Here is a 22,352-nt window from a genome sequence, read left to right on the forward strand (position 1 = left end):
CTAAAGATGATTCAAATTCATGGAAACACAATCTCTTACCCATCGATTACATCAACAATTAAAGTACTCAATTCATAATTTAAAAACAAAATCATAAAGCATACCACCAGCTATTATTAAAAAATAGCTCAAGTTATTAGATGATTCAGTGAAACTAGAATTCAAATAAGGCCATGAATAATGTCCAAAAGAGAAATAGGAAAATATGTTGAAACCACACATAAGTATTGATCAAATAAGAAAGAAACATGGCATATTATGGCAGAGTTGCTTACATCAAGCGGAGGGCTATATAACTCGATGCCATTACTTATCTGACCATAAGGTTCCATTAAATCAACAACTGATTCCATATCCTCCTTTGTCAATGTCAATCCTAAATGATCAACTAGAGATTTGCTTATCCTTCTAAACCCTGTTGTCAGTCTCAACCATGTAGGAACAAATTCACTCAAGCTCTGTAAAAAATGTGGGGAAAAAAAAAACTGTCATTAACAAGATAACCTAGAAAATTAAATAAGTGATGGGTTAAAGGTGGCATCCACATGTTAAGCTTGAAATTTACCAAGGCATGCATCATGGTAGTAAATAATAGATGGCAAGCATAGTTTAGGAAATAATTTATAACAAATTGATGTAGCCATGTGATGGTATCATTGTGAAAGAGAGGCTGCCAGCTACTACACCTTGCACTTCCCACATCCTATTAATATTCCTTGGTTAATTTTGATAATTATTTTTTTCTTATTACTTCAATTTTCTCTGTCAACATCTGTAATGTCAGTGTCCACATGCTCTTCCTACTCATTATTGAATCAATTTTCTTTGTTGTTATATTGAGCTTATGAATTTTACCATGTATTTACTTCTTCTATGTGACTGTAGCCTTATTTTAACGTTCTTATTGTTTTTTGGATTATTGAATTCTGCTCATACAATTTGGATTTCTTATTAGTAAATCTTAACAGGATCCATCACAGAAATTAGATAGTCAGATGTTACGATATTCTAAATTTGCTAAAAGAACATTTTGCCTGCAAGATATTACAAATAAGAGTTACAAAATTGTTACATACCGCAAACCAACTACAATAGGATATCAGCTCATCAGCATCAAGAACCTTGTTGCGGAATGCACTAGCTTCAAGTGCTAAAGGCACAAGCTTCAATTCTGTTGGCCTTAGCAAAGCAGTCTTCTCAGCAACCTGAAAATGGAAGTTCATGCAAATTAAATCTTTTACCTTCAAAACACAAAAAATACCATATGATTGCCGAAATGAAGCTTATATGTGAAAAATCAAAGTTTCTCTGCAATTTAGTGAGAATTTAAAGGATGTTACAAAAGACAATCATTGAAGTGTTTGATAGAGTACCAAGAGTAAAAATAAGAAGCATTCATATTTTCTTAATATTAATTAAGTCTCGAAGATCGTCTGTCTTTGTGTGGAAGGTTTACAAGTAACCTTTAGCTTTGTGATCTAATATTCACTGGTCAAGAAACAAAGTGGTATCACTCAAGTAATGGTCAAGGACAGGTTGACAATTTCATGCACTATATCATATATGATCAAGCAGAAAATTTGGTCAAGTGCACAAATACAATACACCAAGTAAAAGATAATAAAAGCAGGGACTCAATTAAGCAAAACAAAATAGCATACCATGCCTGAAAAAAATAGTAATAAGCAAACTTACTCATGAAATACAATAAAAATTGAAAAATTATAGATGCATAGGAAAATGGTTCAATGTGAAATTCAAAATTGTGCTATGTAAAACATTTGAAGAATTATAGATGTGGAAGAGATAGCAACAAATTAGGTTAACAGAAAGTAACAATGTTGAGACAGAAATAAATATTTAGCATGACAATCCTTGACCTACAGGCCGTGGTGTGAAGCATCATTTGATAGACAGACTTATGGAAAGAGGATAAAGAAGTTGACTCAAACATGATATAATGCTTCCTTCAAAGGAGAAAAGGGAACCAGTACTTGAAGCAATAAGCATGTCAAGACCTTCTGGTACTAAATTAAATTACTGATATGTCAAAGTTCAATATCCAAGAGACCACGTTCGCAAGGTCATTGAGACATTCAGTAAAGGTCTGGGGCACTGAAACAAGTATTCAAGTTCACAAAAAACATCTATAGAAATCTTATGAAAAATAAAATGCATATGAAAATGGAATTACTCTTCCAAAACCATATTCAGCAAAAAGTCATTCTTCAATTATTTTATAACAAAGAAATAGAATTAACAAGAGGAACTGAGAAACTATGCATGAGGGTTTATGTAATTAACCTTCTTCCAGTCAACAAAATCAATAAGCTCATCATCCATAGTATCTTTAGCAGCAAAACATAATATTTTTTCCCTTTCCATCTGAGTTGGCCGTTGAAGTTGTAGCACCCTATCCATACGTCCAGGCCTTCGCAAAGCCTCGTCAATTTTATTAAGTTTGGTAGTCGTGGCTATTAGAACAACTCCATCTTGCTTTTCAAAGCTGCAAATTGTATTGCATATTAAGGAAATTTGTTGGAAATTTAATTGTTAATAATATCGAAATAAAAAAGGTTATGATGAACAATTATGTGAACTTGGCAAAATCCTCCTGCATGAATGCTCTACCTAACCAGTCTTCCAACATGGCCTAGTGTTTAATAAGTTTTCTAACTTCATGTTTACATGCTAATGACAATAATCTGGCACTAACAAATGAAAATAATGAAATTAATGTTGCATCTGGGGATTAAATCAATTAGAATGATGTATCTAGCTAGTGATTATATTTATTAGGAACATGTATCTAATATTAGATTGATTAGTAAGGGAAGGTTTCTCTTATTTATACTTTATATGGCTACGTCTATTTAAAGACTTAGTGCATTGAATAGAATATGCTTCTGTTAAAATAAATGATTTGATGTGTTCTAGTGCACTTGATGTTTGAATCACCTTGTAACAAAAGTCAACGTGTGCAGTATCCAATGAATAAGCTGCAATCCTAGTTTCCTCTTTTAACCCTTGTCTCAACTAGTGTCAAAGCGATATTAAGCCTTCCCCACTGCCCGTGATTGCCCTTCCTCTCTGCAGCTGTGCACAATCTTCTCTCTTGACTGCCACCCTCTTTTATATATTGCATTTCACATATATCGAGCTTAACATTTGCTCCGAATCTCATTTACCAAAACAAGCATGCATCATGGTAACTTATCTTGGATATGCCTAGTGAATTCATACATAACTAGTGTAAAAAAATAGATTCGCAGTTGATCCTTGATGTAATCTTATTTTTAAAGAAAACGCTCCCGTTAATCCACCTGAAATCTTCACTCTTATCATTACATCATCATACATATCCTTAATTCTCTCAATATACGCTATGCTAACACCTTTCTCTTCTAGAATTATCCATATAATTTCTCTCAAGTCTCTATCATAAGTTTTCTCTAGGTCAAAACGAATATTAGGTATAAGTCTTGCTTCTATTCTCAATACTCTTCAATCAAATGTTTAAGAAGATGTATAGCTTCTGTTGTAAGCATGAATCCAAATTGATTTCAAATCACCTTGGTTTGTTTCCTTAACCATTTTTTATCACTTTTTCTCAAAGTTTCATAGTATCGCTCATCAGCTTAGTGTCTTTGATTCACACAATTTTATACGTCTTTTTGTTTTTATACAAGGCACTAAAGTATTTAATCACCACTGATCCAACATTTTCTTCATTTTCAATATCAGGTTGAATAATTTCGTAGGTCATTTAATACCCTACTTCCATATCTCTATTGGAATATCATCAAATATAATTGTTTTCCCATTTTTCATCCCATTTAACGCTAGTTCTACTTTTAAAAATTGAATTCTGCAATAATAATTTAAATTTCTATGCTTCTCCAACTTACTTAAATTTCCTAAACTAAGTTGGTCATCTAATCATTCACTAAAAAGTTGATGAAAATACTTTTTTCATCACTCCTTTATTTTCTCCTACTTCACTAGTACCCTATTAGATTCATCTATAATCTATCCTATTTGGGTAAGGTTCCTTGTTTTTTATTGGCTTTACTCACTTCTTTCGTGGCCTCCTTAGCTATGTATACTTTCTAAAGTTATCTTTGTTCTTAAAAGTGTAACAGTGACTTATAGGTTGTTCTTTTTTCCTTTAATTTCTCTTTTACTTCCTCTTCCACCACCAAGATTCTTTATTTGGTAGTGTGTCCTTTTGACTCACTAAATATGCTCTTGGCCATTGTTTTTAAATTTGGTGTCATCTTATCCCATATTAAATTTGAGCTGCCATATAACATTCTTCTAATACTTATGCTTCTATCCTCTCTTTAAAGATACTTTGTTTTCTCTCTTTTAACTTCCATCATATAATCCTAGGAGTCATGCACATTTTTCTTCTACAGATATTATATTTAAAGTGCATATCTGATACTACTAACCTATGTTTGGTGGTTAAGTTTTCTCTAGAGATAGTCTCGCAATCTTTACAAATTTTTCTATCTTTCCACCTAACCATAAGAAAGTCAATTTGCGACTTATTGTTCCCACTTTTAAAAGTAACTAAGTGTTCTTCTCTCTTCTTAAAATATGTATTAACTATTGTAAGTTTGTATGCTGACACAAAATCCAATATAATTTTTCTTTATTTTTTGTTCCAAGATTATATAGCTCTCATGCACCCTATCATATTTCACATTTTTTACTCCTATATATCCATTTAAATCCCCAATTAAAATCATCTCATTTGTCAAAATTTTTTATACTATATTCTCTAGGTCTTCCAGAACTTACATTTGGCATCTTCATCTAATCCTGTATATATGTTAATTATATTAATAGTTTCTTTTACTACCACTATCTTAAGAGTTATCATCATATTTCCCTTCCTAACTACTTCGACTACTTCATTTAACAAAATATCTGTAATAATACATACTCCATTTCTCATTTTACTCTTCCCTGTATACTCATTTTGTCTCTTGTAAACATAAAATATTAATTCTTCTAACTAACACAAACACAAGCTATAAAAAATTAATTAAAATATACAATTGATCTTGGCATATGGGGTGTCAATGTCGGTATGATAGAAAACACATCAAAATGATAAACACAATAACACAACATAAATTACATATGCCGAGTAATATTGAAGTTTAATAATTTATCGAAATGATATGTTTTGACCAACCAGTCATGGCTCATGACGAACCCATCATGGTTAGTCCCAAACCCGGATAAAGGAGGAGGATTATGCTAGGTTACCAGCCAATGTTAAACTATGATAAATTTTCAATGAAAGAATCCATTAAACTATTGTGCTAATGTTAAATTATTCCTCGGAAGGAATGCGTTGTAGGGTCTGACTGTAACGTCTCAACAAAGACCGCTACTTCTCCGGAACTCGGGTATAATGCTAAATATATAACAGTTCGCATTGGAACCCGGAATATAGGAAACCTCATTAATAAAGCAATAGAGGTAGTACATACGATGATTAGGAGAAAAATTAATATTTTGTGTATACAATAGACAAAATAGATAGTCGAGAAGTCAAAGATGATGGAGAACTCGGATTTTAAGTTATGGTACACCAAAAAGAATAAAATAAGAAATGGAGTAGATATTTTTTTCGTAAATAGTTCGTTAAAGGATGAAATTGTAGGAGTAGTTAGAAAAGAGAATAGAATTATAGCTCTAAAGATGTCTGTAGCGAAAGAAACTATGAACATAATTAGCATATATGCACCTCAAGTAGGATTAGATGAAAATATCAAAACAAGATTTTGGGACGACCTAGATGAAGCACATATGAGCATAATTAGCATATGTAGTCAAATGAAATGATTTTAATAGGAGGTGATCTAAATGGCCATGTCGAAATAAAAAATAAAGAATATGAGAGGTATCATAGGGATTATGGATTTGGAATAAGAAATAAAAAAGGAAAAATTATATTGGATTTTGCAATAGCATATGACTTTATATTAACTACTATATTTTTTAAGGAAAAAAAACACTAGATCACGTTGAAAAGTGGGAATAATAAATCATAAATGGACATTTTTATGGTTATGAAGAGGGATAAAAAAATTGTAAATACTACAAGGTCATCCTTGTAAAAAACTTAACTGCCCAACATACGATAGTAGTGTTGGATATACACCTTAATCATAGTATCAATAGAAGAAAAATATACATGATTGCTAAAATTAAGTGGTGGAAGTTAAAGGATGTGAAGTAAAATATATTTAAGGAAAAGGTAGGAGTACAAGTATTATGTAAAATATACTCTAATACGACATAGAATAAGATAGTACGAAAGTTGAAAATAGTAGCCAAGAATATACTTGGTGAATAAAAGGGGCATGCACCACCAAGTAAGGAATTTTAGTGGTGGAATGAGAAAGTAAAAAAAAAGTGAAGGGAAAATGAACAACCTATAAGAAATTATATATTTGTAAGATCGAGGAATATTAAAAAATATACAATAGTCAAAAAAAAAAAAAAAAAAGAAGAGGCTAAGAAAGAAGTTAAAAATACAATGAATAAAGCAAAGAATGAAACTTTTGAACTGTTATATAGAAAATTGGATTTAAAAAAAAAAGAAACATTTATAGAATAGCTAAAGTGAGAAGAAGATAAGAGATCTTATCTAAACAAGATGTATTAAAGATGAATGTAATAGAATATTAGTAAATAATGGAGAAATAAAAGAGCAGTAAAAGAGGTATTTTCATCAACTTTTTAATAAAAATTTAGGTGACCAACTTAACTTAGGTAAAAATTTTAAATTTTTATTATAGAATTCAAACTTCAAAAGTAGAACAAGTTTTAAATGAGATACAAAATAAAAAAAGACCAAATGATATTCCGATAGAGGTATGGAAATGTCTAGGGAAACAAGGTATTGAATGACTTACAAAATTATTTAACATGATATTGAAAACAAAAACAAATGTTTAATCAATAAAAGGTAAGTACTCTAGTTCCCTTATATAAAAACAAGAGAGACATACAAAATTGTACAAACTATAAGGGTATTAAACTAATGAGTAATAGATATAAAAAATGTCTTATACATGAAACTTTAGGAAAGAGTAATAGAAAAAAGATTAAGGAAAAAGACTGGTGATTGAAAATCAATTTGGATTCATACCTGAAAGGTTGACAATAGAAGTTATACATCTTACAACTAATTGAAAAGTATCGAGAGCAAAAACAAGATCTACACATAATATCCATTGACTTAGAAAAGCTTATAATAAAGTCCCAAGAGAAATTATATGAAGAGTTTTAGAAAAGAGAGGTGTTAGTGTAGCGACCAGAGTAAACACTTCAGACGAAGTAACTAAAGTATTTTCAATAATAGGGTTACATCAAGGATCAATTCTCTATCTTTTTACACTAATAAAACTCACATTCAAAACATAGTATCATGGTGCATGTTGCAGATGACATTGTTTTGGTAGATAAGATACATGAAAGAGTAAATGCTAAATTAGAAGTTTGGTGGAAACACTAGAAGTGAAAGGTTTTAGCCTTAGTAGAGTAAAGACAGAATATATGAAATTTAAGTTTAGTAATATTAGATGTAATGAGACAATTGTTAAAATAAGAGATGACGAGTTGTCTAGAACTTAGAGTTTTTAAGTATTTAGGATTATTTGCAAAACGATGAAGGGATTGAGAGAGATGTCTTATATAGAATATAAGTAGGATGATTGAAATCGAGGAAGGTGTCGAGTGTTTTATATGATCGTAAAGTACCTCTAAAATTTAAAAGGAAGTTCTACAAAATGGTGGTTAAACCTGCTATGTTATATGGCACTGAATGTTAGGCTATGACTCGAGCACATGAGCAAAAGATGAGTTGAAGAGATGAGAATGTTAAGATGGATGTGTGGGCATACGAGAATGAACAGAATAAGAAATGAGAACATGAAAGAGAAAGTCTGAGTTGCATCTATTGAGGGAAAACTTCGAGACACATTTAAGATGGTACGACGGCCAATAAATCTGGTTAGACAATGTGAAACTATAACAAATATGCATGCACATCAAACGAGGAAGAGAAAGACAAAAAAAAGACTTAGCTAGCAATAAATTTATTTAATTATAGATAATAATATAGTAGGGGGATAGAGTCTAATGACGTAGAAGGATTCATATAGTCGACCCCACCTAGTGGGATAAGTCTTGATTATTATTGTATATGTTTTGATTGTCATGCAACAAGGTACAAGATTTCAAACTATGATTATAAGAATAAGAAATTTTAAATGGATAGAAATAGAAAATTGATGCACCTATAGCATAATGGATCTCAACTTATCATCTCGTTTGTGTCTTTTATAGGTCTACTATTTTCAATGTAATGAATTGACTATTTTGGTCTAAAAATCTTCAATCATATTTTATATCTCAAAAATAATACACTAACACAAAGAAGATACAAACATTTTTTTTCATGATAAAAATCTTTACAAATAAATCTTTGACTTGTAGAATACATTTAGAAAGAGAAATATGTACTGATGTAAATTATATATAAAAATTAGGGAAATTTCATGAGAAATATAAAATCCATTTATAAAGGCAAATTCTGTAATTTTGCAAAATCGCAGCTTTCATTTAGATTGAACATAGTTCTTGTCTCTGCATTTTGGGTACACAAATATTTTATATTAATAAATTATATGATAGAGGCAAATTTTTGAGTTAGTAATATGGGAGTCACATGCTTATAATTTCTATATTATTTAAATTTACTTATTCCTAAGTTTCTTGGCTTAGGAGTTCATACAAGGAGACTCACATGAAACTTTTGCGATGATGCAAGATGTTCAAAAATTTTAGTGCAGTGTGATTGTCAATCTCTTGTGTGATTGTTTGGGAAACCCAAGATGTGATTTGCCTAGGACCTCAATCTCCTGCTTTCACTTCTTTCTTAAAGCTAGGACCACCTTACTTTGACCCTACTGTTAAATACTTGAGTTTCATGTAAGACGTAAGGTTGTTGCTATAAAAAATATTATGCAACAGTTACTGTCAAGAAATACCTCATAGGGGTGACAAGGGCATGTTATTTCAAGATTTCATCGTAGCAAAGTAGGTAGTTAAGAAAAAAGCACTAGATTACCATACAAGTTGTGATCATCAACATGGCTCTTATGCTAATAGAATAACAGACAACAGTTGATAAATCCAAACGGTAAGGATAAAACAATTTAACAAAAGACCAATTAAGGTAAGAATTCTTTAAAAAATCATTCATTAAAGAAAACCATGGTTGCCATTTCACCCAATTCAAATATGTTAAGTGCCCTTATCAATATTAGGAAAAGGACAATTTACTAACTCTATCAACACAGAATTTGTTGGAATAAGGAAGTCATGTGAAGGATAGACAAGGTGAAGAAATTAGGCTTCCACAAAAAATGTACAGAACACAAAGGATGACTGTTACCCATCCAACTCAACTAAAAGTTGGTTAATAAATGCTTCATGGTCTTGCTTTTGCGTGTGAATAAATTTGCCTCTAACACCAGCAAATTGGTCAAAGTCCTCCACAAAAATAATGACCGGTGCCTATAGAACAGAAGCCAATCAGCATCACAGATGAAAAGTTAAGCAAGTTTTAGAGCACGAAAAAGTTAATTACAACCTTAAGAAACTAAAAAACAATACATCTTAAGCTAAAAATGTTATGCCAAAGGTCTGTATTGAGAAACACTGAGGCTAAGGTAATTAAGAAAAAACACACACAATTGAATCCATAATTGCATAAGAGCTTCTCGTGAGCATATAACAAAGATATTTAATAATGTACAAAACACGAGTATAATAAGATTATAAAATGTGAAACCAGATTATGCCTTTTCGAAACCAGCCAGCATATCAGCGATATTCTAAAATCGGCCTAGGCCACCTAGGTGCTGCCTAGGCGCTAGGCGCCAACCAACCGCATCGAAAACATGCTAGTCGGTCAGCCTAGGCGGCCTTGGCGCCTAGGCGGCATTAGGTGGCCCTAGGCGCCGACTAATCGGTCGAATCGTCTAGGCACTGCGAAAATAGTGCAGGATTTTCACGATTTCTTTTAGTTTAGGCTTTTAAATTTAAAGTCCAATTAAAAAAATTGAAATATAATCTTTTTTTATGTTGAGCTTAAGTTTTATAAACCCTAAACTTTGGTTCAGCAAGAAAATCGATTTGTTGGTTTGCCCTGACGGCTAGCACCAAACTTCATCTTCATCATAGCGAGTGAAGAAACCCACATTTTGGAGAAATCAGAGAGTTAAAAGGTTGAAGACATAGATTTGCAAAAAAATTTATTGTCTGATCTTTCCTCAATTGAGCGACTTGAAAGGAATTGAATTGAAGGTTGACCAAAGTTTAATCCTTTGGAAAAGTCATTTCATCAGACAACCCGAAAAAGCTCTAGAGTGAGATGTTGAGGATTCAATCAAAGTCTCACATTGGAAAGATTTAGAAAATATCATGGGTTAAAAAGATGTATAATATCTCCATTGGCATGAGGTCTTTTGGGTAGAGCCCAAGAGCAAAGTCATGAGGGTCTTGGCCCAAAATGGACAATAACATGTCATTGTAGAGATATGTGAATATCCTTTGGTCACAAAGAATGGTATCAGAGCTATGGTCCAGACCAGATGTCCTGTGGGGTGGCCTTAAACGAAATTGAGGGTTGGCCCCGAGCAGGTCAGGTTGACCGGATGCTTGCAAAGAGGCCTCAGAGCAAGTCAAGGTGACTTGATGCTCGTGGGGAGGTCCAAAGAAGGTCAAGGTGACAGGATGCTCGCGGAAAAAGTCCAGAGCTGGTAAGGGTGCCCGGATGCACGTGGGGAGACCTGGACCATGAAAGTAATTGTGATCCTTCGTTTGAGGGAAGGATTATTAGGGATTCAATCAAAGTCCTACATTGGAAAGATTTGAAAAATATCATGGGTTTAAAAGGATGTATAATATCTTCATTGGCATGAGTCCTTTTAGATAGAGGCCAAGAGCAGAGCCATGAGGGCATATGCCCAAAGTGGACAATATAATGTCATTGTGGAGATATGTGAATATCCTTTGGTCACAACATGAGACAACATGAGAGAACTTCATGTGGATGATTTTGCATCCAAAACAATGATGATATTGAGTTTGTGTCCGATGAAGAACAAGTCGTTGAAAATTATGGAGAAGTAGAATAAATTTGTGATATTTTATTAGTTGTGTAATTTTGAACTCATTTTAAATTTGATGTTATTGTGTTGGAGTTATAGAATGTGATTTATTATGTCATATATGTTGATACCGTAGAATCCGTCTAGTGACGCCTAGTCCCTGCTTCGGTGGCCTAGGCGCTAGGTGTTGATTTGGCACCCGACTAACGCCTAGCGAATTTTAGAACCTTGCATATCAGTAAAATACTTAACCACTCACCCATTCATGGGAATAAACAACCTTTGGTTCAAGATAATGAAAAAAATTGCATGTTAATTATGCATTAGCATAACCCAAAAAACAGCTAAGGAGGTTTGTTATGAAAAGATAACAAATTATCAATGTTATTTTATTAGTTCACGCATATATGTACTAAAGTTTAACAGAGATAGACAATAACCAGATCCCTTGCAGTGTGGAACAACTCCCTGATATTTGATGCACTTTGACCAACCCATAGTCCAGCTTCCAGATCACGGGATTTAAGCTCCACAACTGGAACCCTTGCTTCTGCAGCTATAGCTAAAGCAAGTGAAGTCTTCCCTGTACCTCTTTCACCAACAATAAGAACTCCCTGAAGCAAAATTAAGCATCTCAAGGTCATCCACTAAGAAGTTGAAACATGTAGTTGGATATGCAGACACAATACAATGTAAAGGCACATTTTCATGCAGTTAAGCAAGACCAGGATAATAAAATGTTCTAATAAAAGTTCACAAGGACGATATACATTAGTAGTGAACAATTTTGTGCAGTCAAGCCAAATTAATTCAAGACAGATTCTGTATTATTAAGTTGGATATCTTTAAATTCAGATTAATTATTTTTATCAATCAAATGGCTTGGATCAAAATATAACCTGAATACCTGAATGTTACATGATTAATATGATCGTCCTATTTAAATTTCTACTGTCTCCGAAAAAATCATAAAAGAAACAAGGGTAATTTTCAAATGCCTCCAACCCAAAGTTTAAAATCTCGAGTCATGTTAGAGTTTTGGTCTTTGAATTGAATGATAGGGATTAGATACTTATGGTGTCAGTGATGAATTGGAAGTGGAAGGAAGAAAGAAATGAAGGGAAGGAAAAAAAAAAGATATGGCACCTATATACCTAAAGTTAGAACTTTATGTCTCACCTCAATGGTACAATCAAGTCGTGCTGGAGTTTTACTCTTTGATAGCAATGATATGGTTTCAATACCATGCCGACATTCTGACTTATGGTATCAATGATGAATTGGAAGCGGAAGGATGAAGAAAAAGAAGAGATGACACCTATATTCCTATGTTTAAACTTTGCAGCCCATTTAAAATGGTACAATGTCTATATTATGTTGTATGGCACAAACTACAAATTTTCAAATTATCTTGACGTGTATTATAGCATTGTCAAGGGGTGTCAAATGTCGATATGACATCGACAAGACACGAAATATGAGAAATTACCCATGTTGAATAATTTTAGCAATTTATGGGAATGATATGTTTCAACCGTGTTGCGTAGCATGGTATAAGATTTCAAACTATTGGTATAATTTTGATATAGTATTATATGGACAAAAGCTATAAAATCTAAAATTATCTTGCTATGTGTCGTAGCATGCTAAGGGGTGTCAAATGTTAACATGATTGATGCAGCAACAAGAGAGATTTCATGTGTTGAATAGTTTTGATAATTTGTTAGAACAACATACATTTCAATGGTGCCGCCAGGCATGAAACGAGATTTCAAATCATGCTCAAACCTTTAATTAATGTTGAAACAGGTAAAGGTTTCCATTTTGTTATCAAAATGCCACCTATGCGAGATCAAAATAATTATTTTTGATATTAATCAAATGTTGTTTGATGAATTGAAGAGCTATCTTATTAATCAAATGACTGAATACAGGAAAACATTTTCTAATCTAAAAAAAAAATAAGAGAACAAGTATATATAATAGCAATATAAGAGCCGCAATAGGAGCACAAACTGGCAACTCTTCCAAATTAACCTAAGATAATGGACCAATAAAAAAATCATATTCAAAAACTTTTGATGACCTCAATGAAAATATTTAACCATACAAATTGCAAAGTTGAAGAGAAAGCAGAAACAACTGTTGACTGTAAAAATGGGAGTCGAAGCTCTATTACTTAGTGTGATACTTCTCATTTGTGCTTATTCAGAATCTATTGGAATGAGGTATAGCATGCAGAAGTAATCAAATGTTTCCATATAACATGAAGCAAAGTGTAAAGATAAAATATTTGAACAGTGAATTTACCCTCGGAGCACGAGCTCCCTTTTCCTGGAAAGCACGGGGATTGCGCAAGCATGTTACAATGTCATTGATTTCCTCTCTCATAGATTCCACGCTAGAAAAATCCTGTAATGGTATCGGCGGATTCTTCACCCTCTGCAAAACAAGTCAACAAGAAAATGTGATGCGAGAAATAGCTTGAATTGCTATGAGACAGTACAGTGGCCTACAGCAAGCTGAGAGTTTCGCTTTAGCATATTCTCACCTTCATCTGCTCAAATGCAGAGGTTATTGGATCAACACCATCTTTCTTCCTTTTTATGTTTCTGGTTCGTGCATAATTATAGTAAGCTTTCTGTCCATGCAGTAAAATATAACATCAAAACTCCAGAATCATGTTGAATACAGGAAACAACAAGTTATAAAATACATCACTGAACACAAGGCCTTATCTGGAGTCTCTTAATAGTAAAAAGCACGAAGTTCCTGTTATTCATGCATTTTAATTTCTCTTTTGAAATTCTACTTTAGCATGCACATTCTGAAATCCTACCAATAACAACATGTCAACATATGACTATTCTTTAACAGAATTTGGAAAAATAAGTTTAATATTTTAAAGGAAAGAATGGGCACCAATGGGTGTCTATTAAGGTGAAATGATCCAAGAACATATCACACACCAATGGATGAGTTATCCTTAGGATGTATTCTCTTTTCCTCTGTATGCTAAATTAAACTCTCTGATGACTTAAAAAACTTGAAAAAATCTTACTACAAGTAGTATTAGACCTCTAAAGATAAAGAGCTAACAAACATCAATTTTAGCATCCTAATTCCATAAGAAAATGATAAGAATGGATGCACTAAGAACAGAATTATCAAACATAACATCCAGAAGGTCGAAGAAGCAACATGTACAATCTGGAAATACAGAATTAGGAAGTAGAAGAAAGAAATGCCAAAAGATATACCACTCTGCGAAGTTTCTTCAAGTTAGGATCTCTACGTAATGGCCCATATCCAAGAAACCTTGGTATTTTCCTCTTCAAAAAGAAAAATACATTAAACAAAAGATATCCAAATACGGCACTTCTGATCAAAAACCAAAAGTACCACCAAATATTATTCACTGCTCTAGCTCTGTGATTTATCTCCGCTTCCGACTGCCATTTAAGGTACCATGTATCACCAACAGCTTGATAACTTTCTTCCGGCCAGGCCATGCCTAAACTCATTCTCACCTGAAAGAAGAATGCAAATATGTAGTTCATTGCATCCCCATGCATTGATCAACGTAAATGATTATTGTGGTCAACAGATTAAATATTTTTGAAAATAATTATACAAGTGTTACCTGTCTTGGAATGATAAACTCAATAAGAGGAAAGCCCATGATGATCATTAGATCATCAATTATATTTCTTGTATTTGTGTAAGCTCGTTCTCTTATATAGCCTAAAATGGGTGACTTCCATAAACCAACTAGACACTGGGAGGAAAGCCTTATTAATAGAAGAAACTGCTGTCGGATGTCCAACTCTGAGAATGGGATCCACATCAACTGAACAGCAGTTGGAATTCCAGAAGCGAGCATTTTCACATAAAGACCATCAAAACCTCCAGACTCTTCAAAAAGTAAATCAAACTCCTGCACTAAGTCACTGATAGTACTTCAGAAAAAAACAAACAACATAACCATACAAAAATACTTTTGCTACTTATGCAAGACACAGTAACCTGAATAAAAAGGCAGAAAACACACAAATTACAAGAACGCACGACTAACCTTGAGGTCAACAAAATAGACTCTATCTTCGGCTTTCAGTGTAAGATACATGACACTGCAATCATGTCGAATTTGAGCTCTTTCAATCAAATTCTTAGAAATAGCAAAAGGAACGGCCACAGGATCCATTTCCCACCTATTCCTTTCCTCATTATACCATGTTTTTGTCATCAATCTCTCACGGTCTACGATGATACGGCCCTAAAAACAAGTTAGAATTATAAATCAGATAACAACACTATCAAATAAAAGTACAAATATTCCATATATTATCCAAAAATAAATGGTACTAAGGGATCATGTCATCAAAGTAAAGCAGCCAACAAACACATTTATTGCGAAAAGGGAGAAAAAGAATAACTAAAAGAGTTCTAATTAGTGAGCACAATGATGATTATGAAGTTGTTTGAGAGAAAAAATTATCAAATGCATTTAACGGATATAGAAGTGATTTGCCTACTCTATTATCTTCCTTATCAATTTTATAGGAGATTGGTTCTTGTCTTGAGTGGATCTCTAGGATTCTTCATTCTTCTGATGCATCTTGTCATTGTCTTGGTGCTGGGAGCACAGCTTTTAGCCAGAGTTTTGATATATGACTAAAGTTAAAATTAGGTTTGTTATGATCTAACAAATTGATGTCAAGTGTACAAGAGTAGTTAAAAAACCTAGTGAGTGAAGTTACGCAGTTGAAAAGCCCTAGTGAGTGAACTTATGCATCTGAAGTCCTGATTGAGAATCAGGCATTAGTTGATTTTTGGTTGGGAACCAAGCAAGGAAAATCCTAGCCGAGAGCTAGGTGAATGAAGTCCAAGTGGAGTAAGCTGGGAGCTGAAGCTAGGTAGATGAAGTCCAGGTGGAGTAAGTTGGGAGTTGAAGCTTAGCGGATGAAGTCTAGGTGGAGTAAGCTTGGAGCTGAAGCTTGGCGGATAAGACCAAGTGGAATAAGTTTGGAGAGCTGAAGCTTCGCAAACAAGTCCAAGTGGAATCAGTTGGCAAGCTATAGCTTGGCCAAGTCAGTCTAGATGGGAGTTAAATGTCTAGACCCAAAGTAAGTGCGAGCAACTTTATATTTTATATCCTACTCATTACGTATAAAAATTGCAGGGAAACAGTTCAACAATTCCAAAGGAAATCCGAAGCGACTGCTGGTGATAACTCTCAATGAAGGAATTCGAAGAGTCCAAGCGACTGTATCTAGGTCGGGGTGATCGAAGAATACGGACGACCGGAGAATACGAGCTACCTAAGCAGCTTCCAGGCTACCGGAAGATGAAGTTAATCAGCAATCTGAGCCAGTCAAATTAAGATCAGATTTGACCCTTCTCTAGGCAACCGGAAGGCGTCTAGTTGACAATAGAGCTTCCTTAACATTATCTCACAGATAGAAGTTGTAGCCACGTCAGCACTGATATAGGCGACCGGGAGGAGACCGAACAAGCACTATAAAAAGGGTTTCAAGGCAGAGCTCTCAAATCACTCAATTTCTCATGCACTTATTCTCTTGCTCGTGCTCTAGTACTTTCTACTTTCTGTACTGTGACAAGCTGCAACCCCGCTTCATTTCCAATCGGCAACACCTTGAGTAACATTCTATTTGTTTTTGTGTTGCGTATTTGTTTGATTGTGCTTAATTTTTATATTCTTTTTCTTAAGATTTTCCCATCTCCAGAGGCCTTATAGAAAGGGAAGATTAGAAATAAAAATCAATTTTCTTTATAACTGCTATGTGTGTCTATACTTCTAGTTTAATTGATCAAGCATGTTCAATTTTAGTTAAATCCTTTGCATGCTTATACGGGTCTAACTACACTTGATTGAATCAGTTTTAAAGTTATATTTATTTCCTCTGTGCTACTTTATTGATTCAATTATTTTCAGTTATTTTATAGAAATATCTACTTCTAAAAATTCAGATCTGCCAGGAGATCATGCTCACTGCCGGTTCTCCTTAAGCTGCAGCCAACCATCTTGCTGGTTGGTTCAATTCTAAGCTGCGGAGTGGTGTTAGGGTTGCTTACGAACCAAGGACAAGCTGGCGTACGTTGATTACAAGACCTGTCCATTGTGCCAACAAGTGGATGAGACAGAGGGTCATCTTTTCTTTGATTGTTCAGCAATCAAACCGCTATGGGATAAGGTGCGAAGTTGGCCCAATATCAGCCCCAAATTTGCCACTGTCAACTACAACCCAGAGACAACCGCCTCAACAAAGCTCGTCGCTTGGGTATCTCTTGCATGCGCTATTTGATTTGCAAACCCGAAATAGGTGCCAATATGAAGGAGGTGTATCAAATGTTGAAATGACGTTTAGAAAGGTTCAAACACATGTATTCCACTTCTTAAGCAGGTCGAATGTAACTTGATAGATGACATCAATGTTATTTACCTTTATAAAAACAAACACACAAAAAATCTTCACTCATATAATTATTATTCTATTTAAATATTTTTAAAGATATTTTACATTTTAAATTGTTTTTTTATTTTTAATGAATTATTTAACTAAATCAACTTATATTTCAAATTTTGGAGTTCAAATAAAAATTGCTTTAAGATTTGATAGAGTTTATCGAATAGACATGGTGATTAAAGTCACGTGGGTTCAAACTAGGTTCCATTTGGATTTATTTTAGTTAATTTAAAATCGAACCAAGGTTATATATATAAGAGTCCAATTCAATCATAATTAATTTTGGTTCCATCGTAATTAATTAAATAATAATATTTTTAAAAGTTAGGGATTATTTTATTTACTTTTTCCCCCCTTTTTTTCTCCCTTCTTCTCTGATTATTATTCTATACACCCTTTTCATTTTGCATTCGGCTCCACACTGTTGATTGCCCACACTCCATCGCCCCGTTGGTCGGCCGCACTCCATCACCCCGTTGGTCGCCCACACACTGCTGCCCCGCAGGTCACCCAAACACCGCCGCTGATTGACACTTGTTTCTTCACGGTACTCTGCTTCTTCGCTCCTCTCCTCTACTGTCTCCTTTATTTCTGGTGTTGAAGTTCTCTTGGTGCCAGTTGGTGAGCAGAACGCTAAGTTTCCCTCATGCTGACTAGCACGGCTCAGCACCGCAAACCGTGCATTGAGGTAAATCTTTTAGACAATTTGCAAGTGATCAATGACAACAAGCAGAAGTATGCCTCCTTGAGAAAATGTATTTTTGTCAGGTTTAGGTTTTGATGAATACAATTGTAGACAGAAGAAGGATGTTTGTGCCTTGAGTAAAAGTGTTGAGACTCTGATGGCTTAACCTCATGCTAGAGGATGACAGTGAGCAACAACTTAAGCTAGATAAAATACAAGAATGTAAACTTGACAAAAACGATATGTAACCTGACTGTATGCAACAATGTTAACTTAGTGCAGAACTGATAAAGAGGGTGCTAATAAGCGAAAATGGAAGCCAGATAAAATGCCTTCAAAGATCATAGATGGTTAGGTGGGTCTTGATCTATCACAAGACGACAGTGCTGAGAGTTAAATGCTATGCAGATTGGCTCTTATTGGGGTTTTCCTTGGTTCAAGACCTATATGCCAAGTTACAAAGAAAAGATCCAAGATGCTTTAAAGTCCTTCAAGATAACTGGAGGTATATGCTTTGTCCTCTGGGTTCCTTGTGATCGAATTCAATAATGAGGTTGATACGAGGAACTCCTTGAGGATGCTCCCTGATTTATGCAAATTGTTGATATTAACAAGATGGTCCAAAGATGTTGACGGGAAAAACAGGATTTCATTTTAATAATTCTTTCTACCTATGAATATTATTCATATACATAAAATAACACTTTGATCTTCGTAATACAAGAAATTTACAGTTAGGCTCTTAGTATTTACATTTTGGTCTCCAACACTTCCCCTTGAATTGGCTCAAAAATATATGAAAACCCATGCTGACACTATATACTTGATGCTAGGACCTCTTGAGGACCAATTAATAACTTTGTTAACTAATCATTAGTGCTAACAAATTACGTGACAATTTCCTTGAATTGTGCTTTCAATGACAATATGACAATCAATCTCTATATATTTTGATTGCACTTTCAATGACAATATGACAATCAATCTCTATATATTTTTTCTCATGGAACATTGGATTAGAGAGTGTGTGCATAGCAGCTTGGTTGTCAATTACAGTTTCATAGGTTCTTTAGGAGCAGATGCCAACTCAATCTAGATATGTTGAGATATAGCTAGGACCACATTCCTATACTCTGCATTTGATCAGGATATAATAGTTTGTTTCTTACTTCTTGCTCTTTCAAAAAATCAAATTACCTTCTAGAGGGGCAAGATGACCAAGGTGAATCTTGTCTATAGGAGAGCCAACCCATCAACCATCAATATCCCTCGTAATTAAAAAGTGATCAATCCTAATACTGGAGGATTTTCACTAGATTTTATAAGATATAAAAAAATTCTCAAGCCCACCACCCCAAATGATCATCACATGGAGTCTCAAAAAACTAATTGATCACATTGAATACAAATGATATGTTTGATCTTGTAACAAGAAGATAGTTTAATTTTCCTATGAGTCTTCTATAACTCCCTGAGTCAGCAATTGCTTCTTGTGTTAGTTTAGTTTAACATTTGGATGCATAAGGGTTATCAACTAGGTTAGCTCCAAACTACTAGCTTCCACTAGCATATTAAGAATATCTCAGCTGGGAGGTATAAATGTGCCTCCTTGGAGGACTATGTCTATGCTAAGCAAATATCTTGATTCACTGGTATTGTTAAACTCAATGTAATGTAATGGTTGGAAAAATAAGTGGTGTATGGAACAGTTTGAGAAAAAAAAAAAAGGGAATTCTCATAGTTCCTTTTATTAGACAGAGGAATTGCATGGGATACACATATGTCCAATCTCATATCATATAAACCTTATACTTCTATTATCACTTTGACAATCTTCTTCCGCTACCTCAGAGACAACAATCTGAACCAAAATTGAGTGGGACAAATGGAAAAATATGTATATTTGAAGAGATGACATTTTAGTCATTGAGCTTATTTCTCTCCAATTCTTCCAAGTAATTATGAGTCAAAAAAATTTCATCCATCCTTTCCTCATCCCAAGTAGTCATGTATTTTGATCCTTTCTTTCCTCTCCATGTCTTTCCTCCCCATCCCTATGTTCATTTCAGTCTCCCTCACAACAAATGTTTGGGCCCTCCAAGTAATAATAGCCTTTGAGATTTACCAAGAAGAGGAAAAGGTAGAGATATGAAAAGTTGACGACTGAGGAAAGAAGCAAGGGAAAAGGGGAAGTGAATAGTGCACAAGAGAGAAGGTGTGGGGTGAGTACGGTAGTGAGAAAGGAGTTGGATGGTGGGCAAACATGACAAAGATTTTGGTAGATAGGCAGGTAGTAACAAGAGAGAGGGCAATGGCAGTGGAAGAACAAAATTGACCTTGAGATGTCGTGGGATATAGAGGATGGAGAACCTTTAACTCATACCAAGTTACAAGGAAAAGTGCAATGTGATATAATGTTAAATTACTAATAGCCAAATTAGCAATTAGATTTATTTATTTTAACAAGCAATATGTTGAATATTAACTTGCATAATAATAAAGATGATAGTTACATTTATTCAAATTTTTATTAAAGGGCAGCCCAGTGCACGAAACTCCTTCCAATGTCGGGTCCTGGGAAGGATCGAATCACATTAGGTCTATTGTACGTAGCCTCACCTATATTGCACGAGGCTCTTTCTGCGACTCGAACCCATGACCACAAAGTCACATAGCAACAACTTTATCATTGCATCAAAGCTCCCCTTCTTATTCAAATTTATATTATGTTATAAAAATTTATTCTTTGTAAATATCAAATAAAATCTAATCCTTCATGATGATTAAAATGCATAAAATGGGTTCATGTTACAAAAAAAAAAGTACCTTTCTTTTATCCATATATTGTCGACCACGGTCAATATTTTGTAGTAAATCTTTTTTCAAATTTTCTTTGGCTTGCTCACGCCACTTCTTCCATCCGTGGAATAATTGAAGACTGACAGCTTTAGGAACAACAAATTCTCTCTGACCGAACATCCATTTCAATTCTACTTCTGGAAAACCCTTTAAAACCTCATCCTCGGAAGTCCTAACAAGGAAACGTTTTTCATCACCAAACTTCTTTAGCTTTCGTCTTAATTGAGATTCCATATTCTCTTGCATCTGTCTGGATTCTCTTAGAGCTTGTCTTATATTAGAAACAAAACCTACAGTGTCAGTTTCGGAATAAATTTCAGGATCTTCATCTTCCAAAACTTTTGGCAATAACATTTGCTCCCAGTAGTCATTTTGTGCAGTTTCTAGATCTCTCCTGATGTCATTTCTTGAAAGCCCATGTGTCATGTTGCAATAACTGTAACGAAACATGATTATAAAATCAGGAAAACATTCTACAACTAATTGCAAGGTACATATTTTCCTAGGGAAAGGCATCAAAGATATAATAGCTTGCAATGAGCTTCATCCATGCATCAAACTAACATGACATACAAGGTAAGTTCCAACTTTGATCATTACTTTTCAAAACTTACATTAATTAACAAAATATAATTAATGACTAATCTGACACTATTTTGTAGTCCAAAAGCAGTAATCCAATTTTTATTCTTAATTTCCCACACTTAATTAATAACAGAAATTAGTGGATAACAAATCTCACACCACTTAATAGTGTAAGATCACTTCTAGGAATTATTAGTCCATCAATTGACTGAAGTAAACCTGCCACGTACAAGCTATTAAAGTGAGTGTACTAAGCAATCGCATAAGCAAAAAAAAAAATGTCAGCATTAAATTAAAATATAACGAATGCAAAAGAGTTAAGTTCAAACATCGCCAAGGAGCACCCAATCAAGGAATGTGTTTGGTTCTAGTTGGTCGTCGAAGCTAGGGCATTCAGTCCAATTTAGTGAGTATTATATATGTCCGGTCTAGGTTATGGTATGGTTTTAGGTGGAGTTTGAGTGTCCACAAAGTGGTCATCTTCATCAAGAACAGAAAGGTGATCTCAGTTTAAATGACGCCTAGGTGGTC

The 22,352-nt window shown here is 34.0% G+C and overlaps 1 protein-coding gene across 1 annotated transcript in view; it reads right to left on the minus strand.

Moving 5' to 3' along the window:
• The window catches only part of LOC122047450 (probable inactive ATP-dependent zinc metalloprotease FTSHI 5, chloroplastic), a 50,241-nt gene that overhangs the window by 24,949 nt on the left and 2,940 nt on the right, over positions 1 to 22,352 (minus strand). The window contains exons 2-12 of the mRNA XM_042608767.1: positions 21,204 to 21,672; positions 15,280 to 15,480; positions 14,848 to 15,141; positions 14,465 to 14,734; positions 13,756 to 13,845; positions 13,515 to 13,646; positions 11,645 to 11,818; positions 9,485 to 9,606; positions 2,305 to 2,506; positions 1,077 to 1,205; positions 276 to 458 (exon numbers count right to left, since the gene is read on the minus strand). Coding sequence (XP_042464701.1) covers positions 276 to 458; positions 1,077 to 1,205; positions 2,305 to 2,506; positions 9,485 to 9,606; positions 11,645 to 11,818; positions 13,515 to 13,646; positions 13,756 to 13,845; positions 14,465 to 14,734; positions 14,848 to 15,141; positions 15,280 to 15,480; positions 21,204 to 21,672 — 2,266 coding nt within the window. The remainder of the gene's footprint in view (positions 1 to 275; positions 459 to 1,076; positions 1,206 to 2,304; positions 2,507 to 9,484; positions 9,607 to 11,644; positions 11,819 to 13,514; positions 13,647 to 13,755; positions 13,846 to 14,464; positions 14,735 to 14,847; positions 15,142 to 15,279; positions 15,481 to 21,203; positions 21,673 to 22,352) is intronic.

The sequence above is a fragment of the Zingiber officinale genome, chromosome 2B, assembly GCF_018446385.1.
Source record: "Zingiber officinale cultivar Zhangliang chromosome 2B, Zo_v1.1, whole genome shotgun sequence".
Taxonomy (NCBI): Eukaryota; Viridiplantae; Streptophyta; class Magnoliopsida; order Zingiberales; family Zingiberaceae; genus Zingiber; species Zingiber officinale.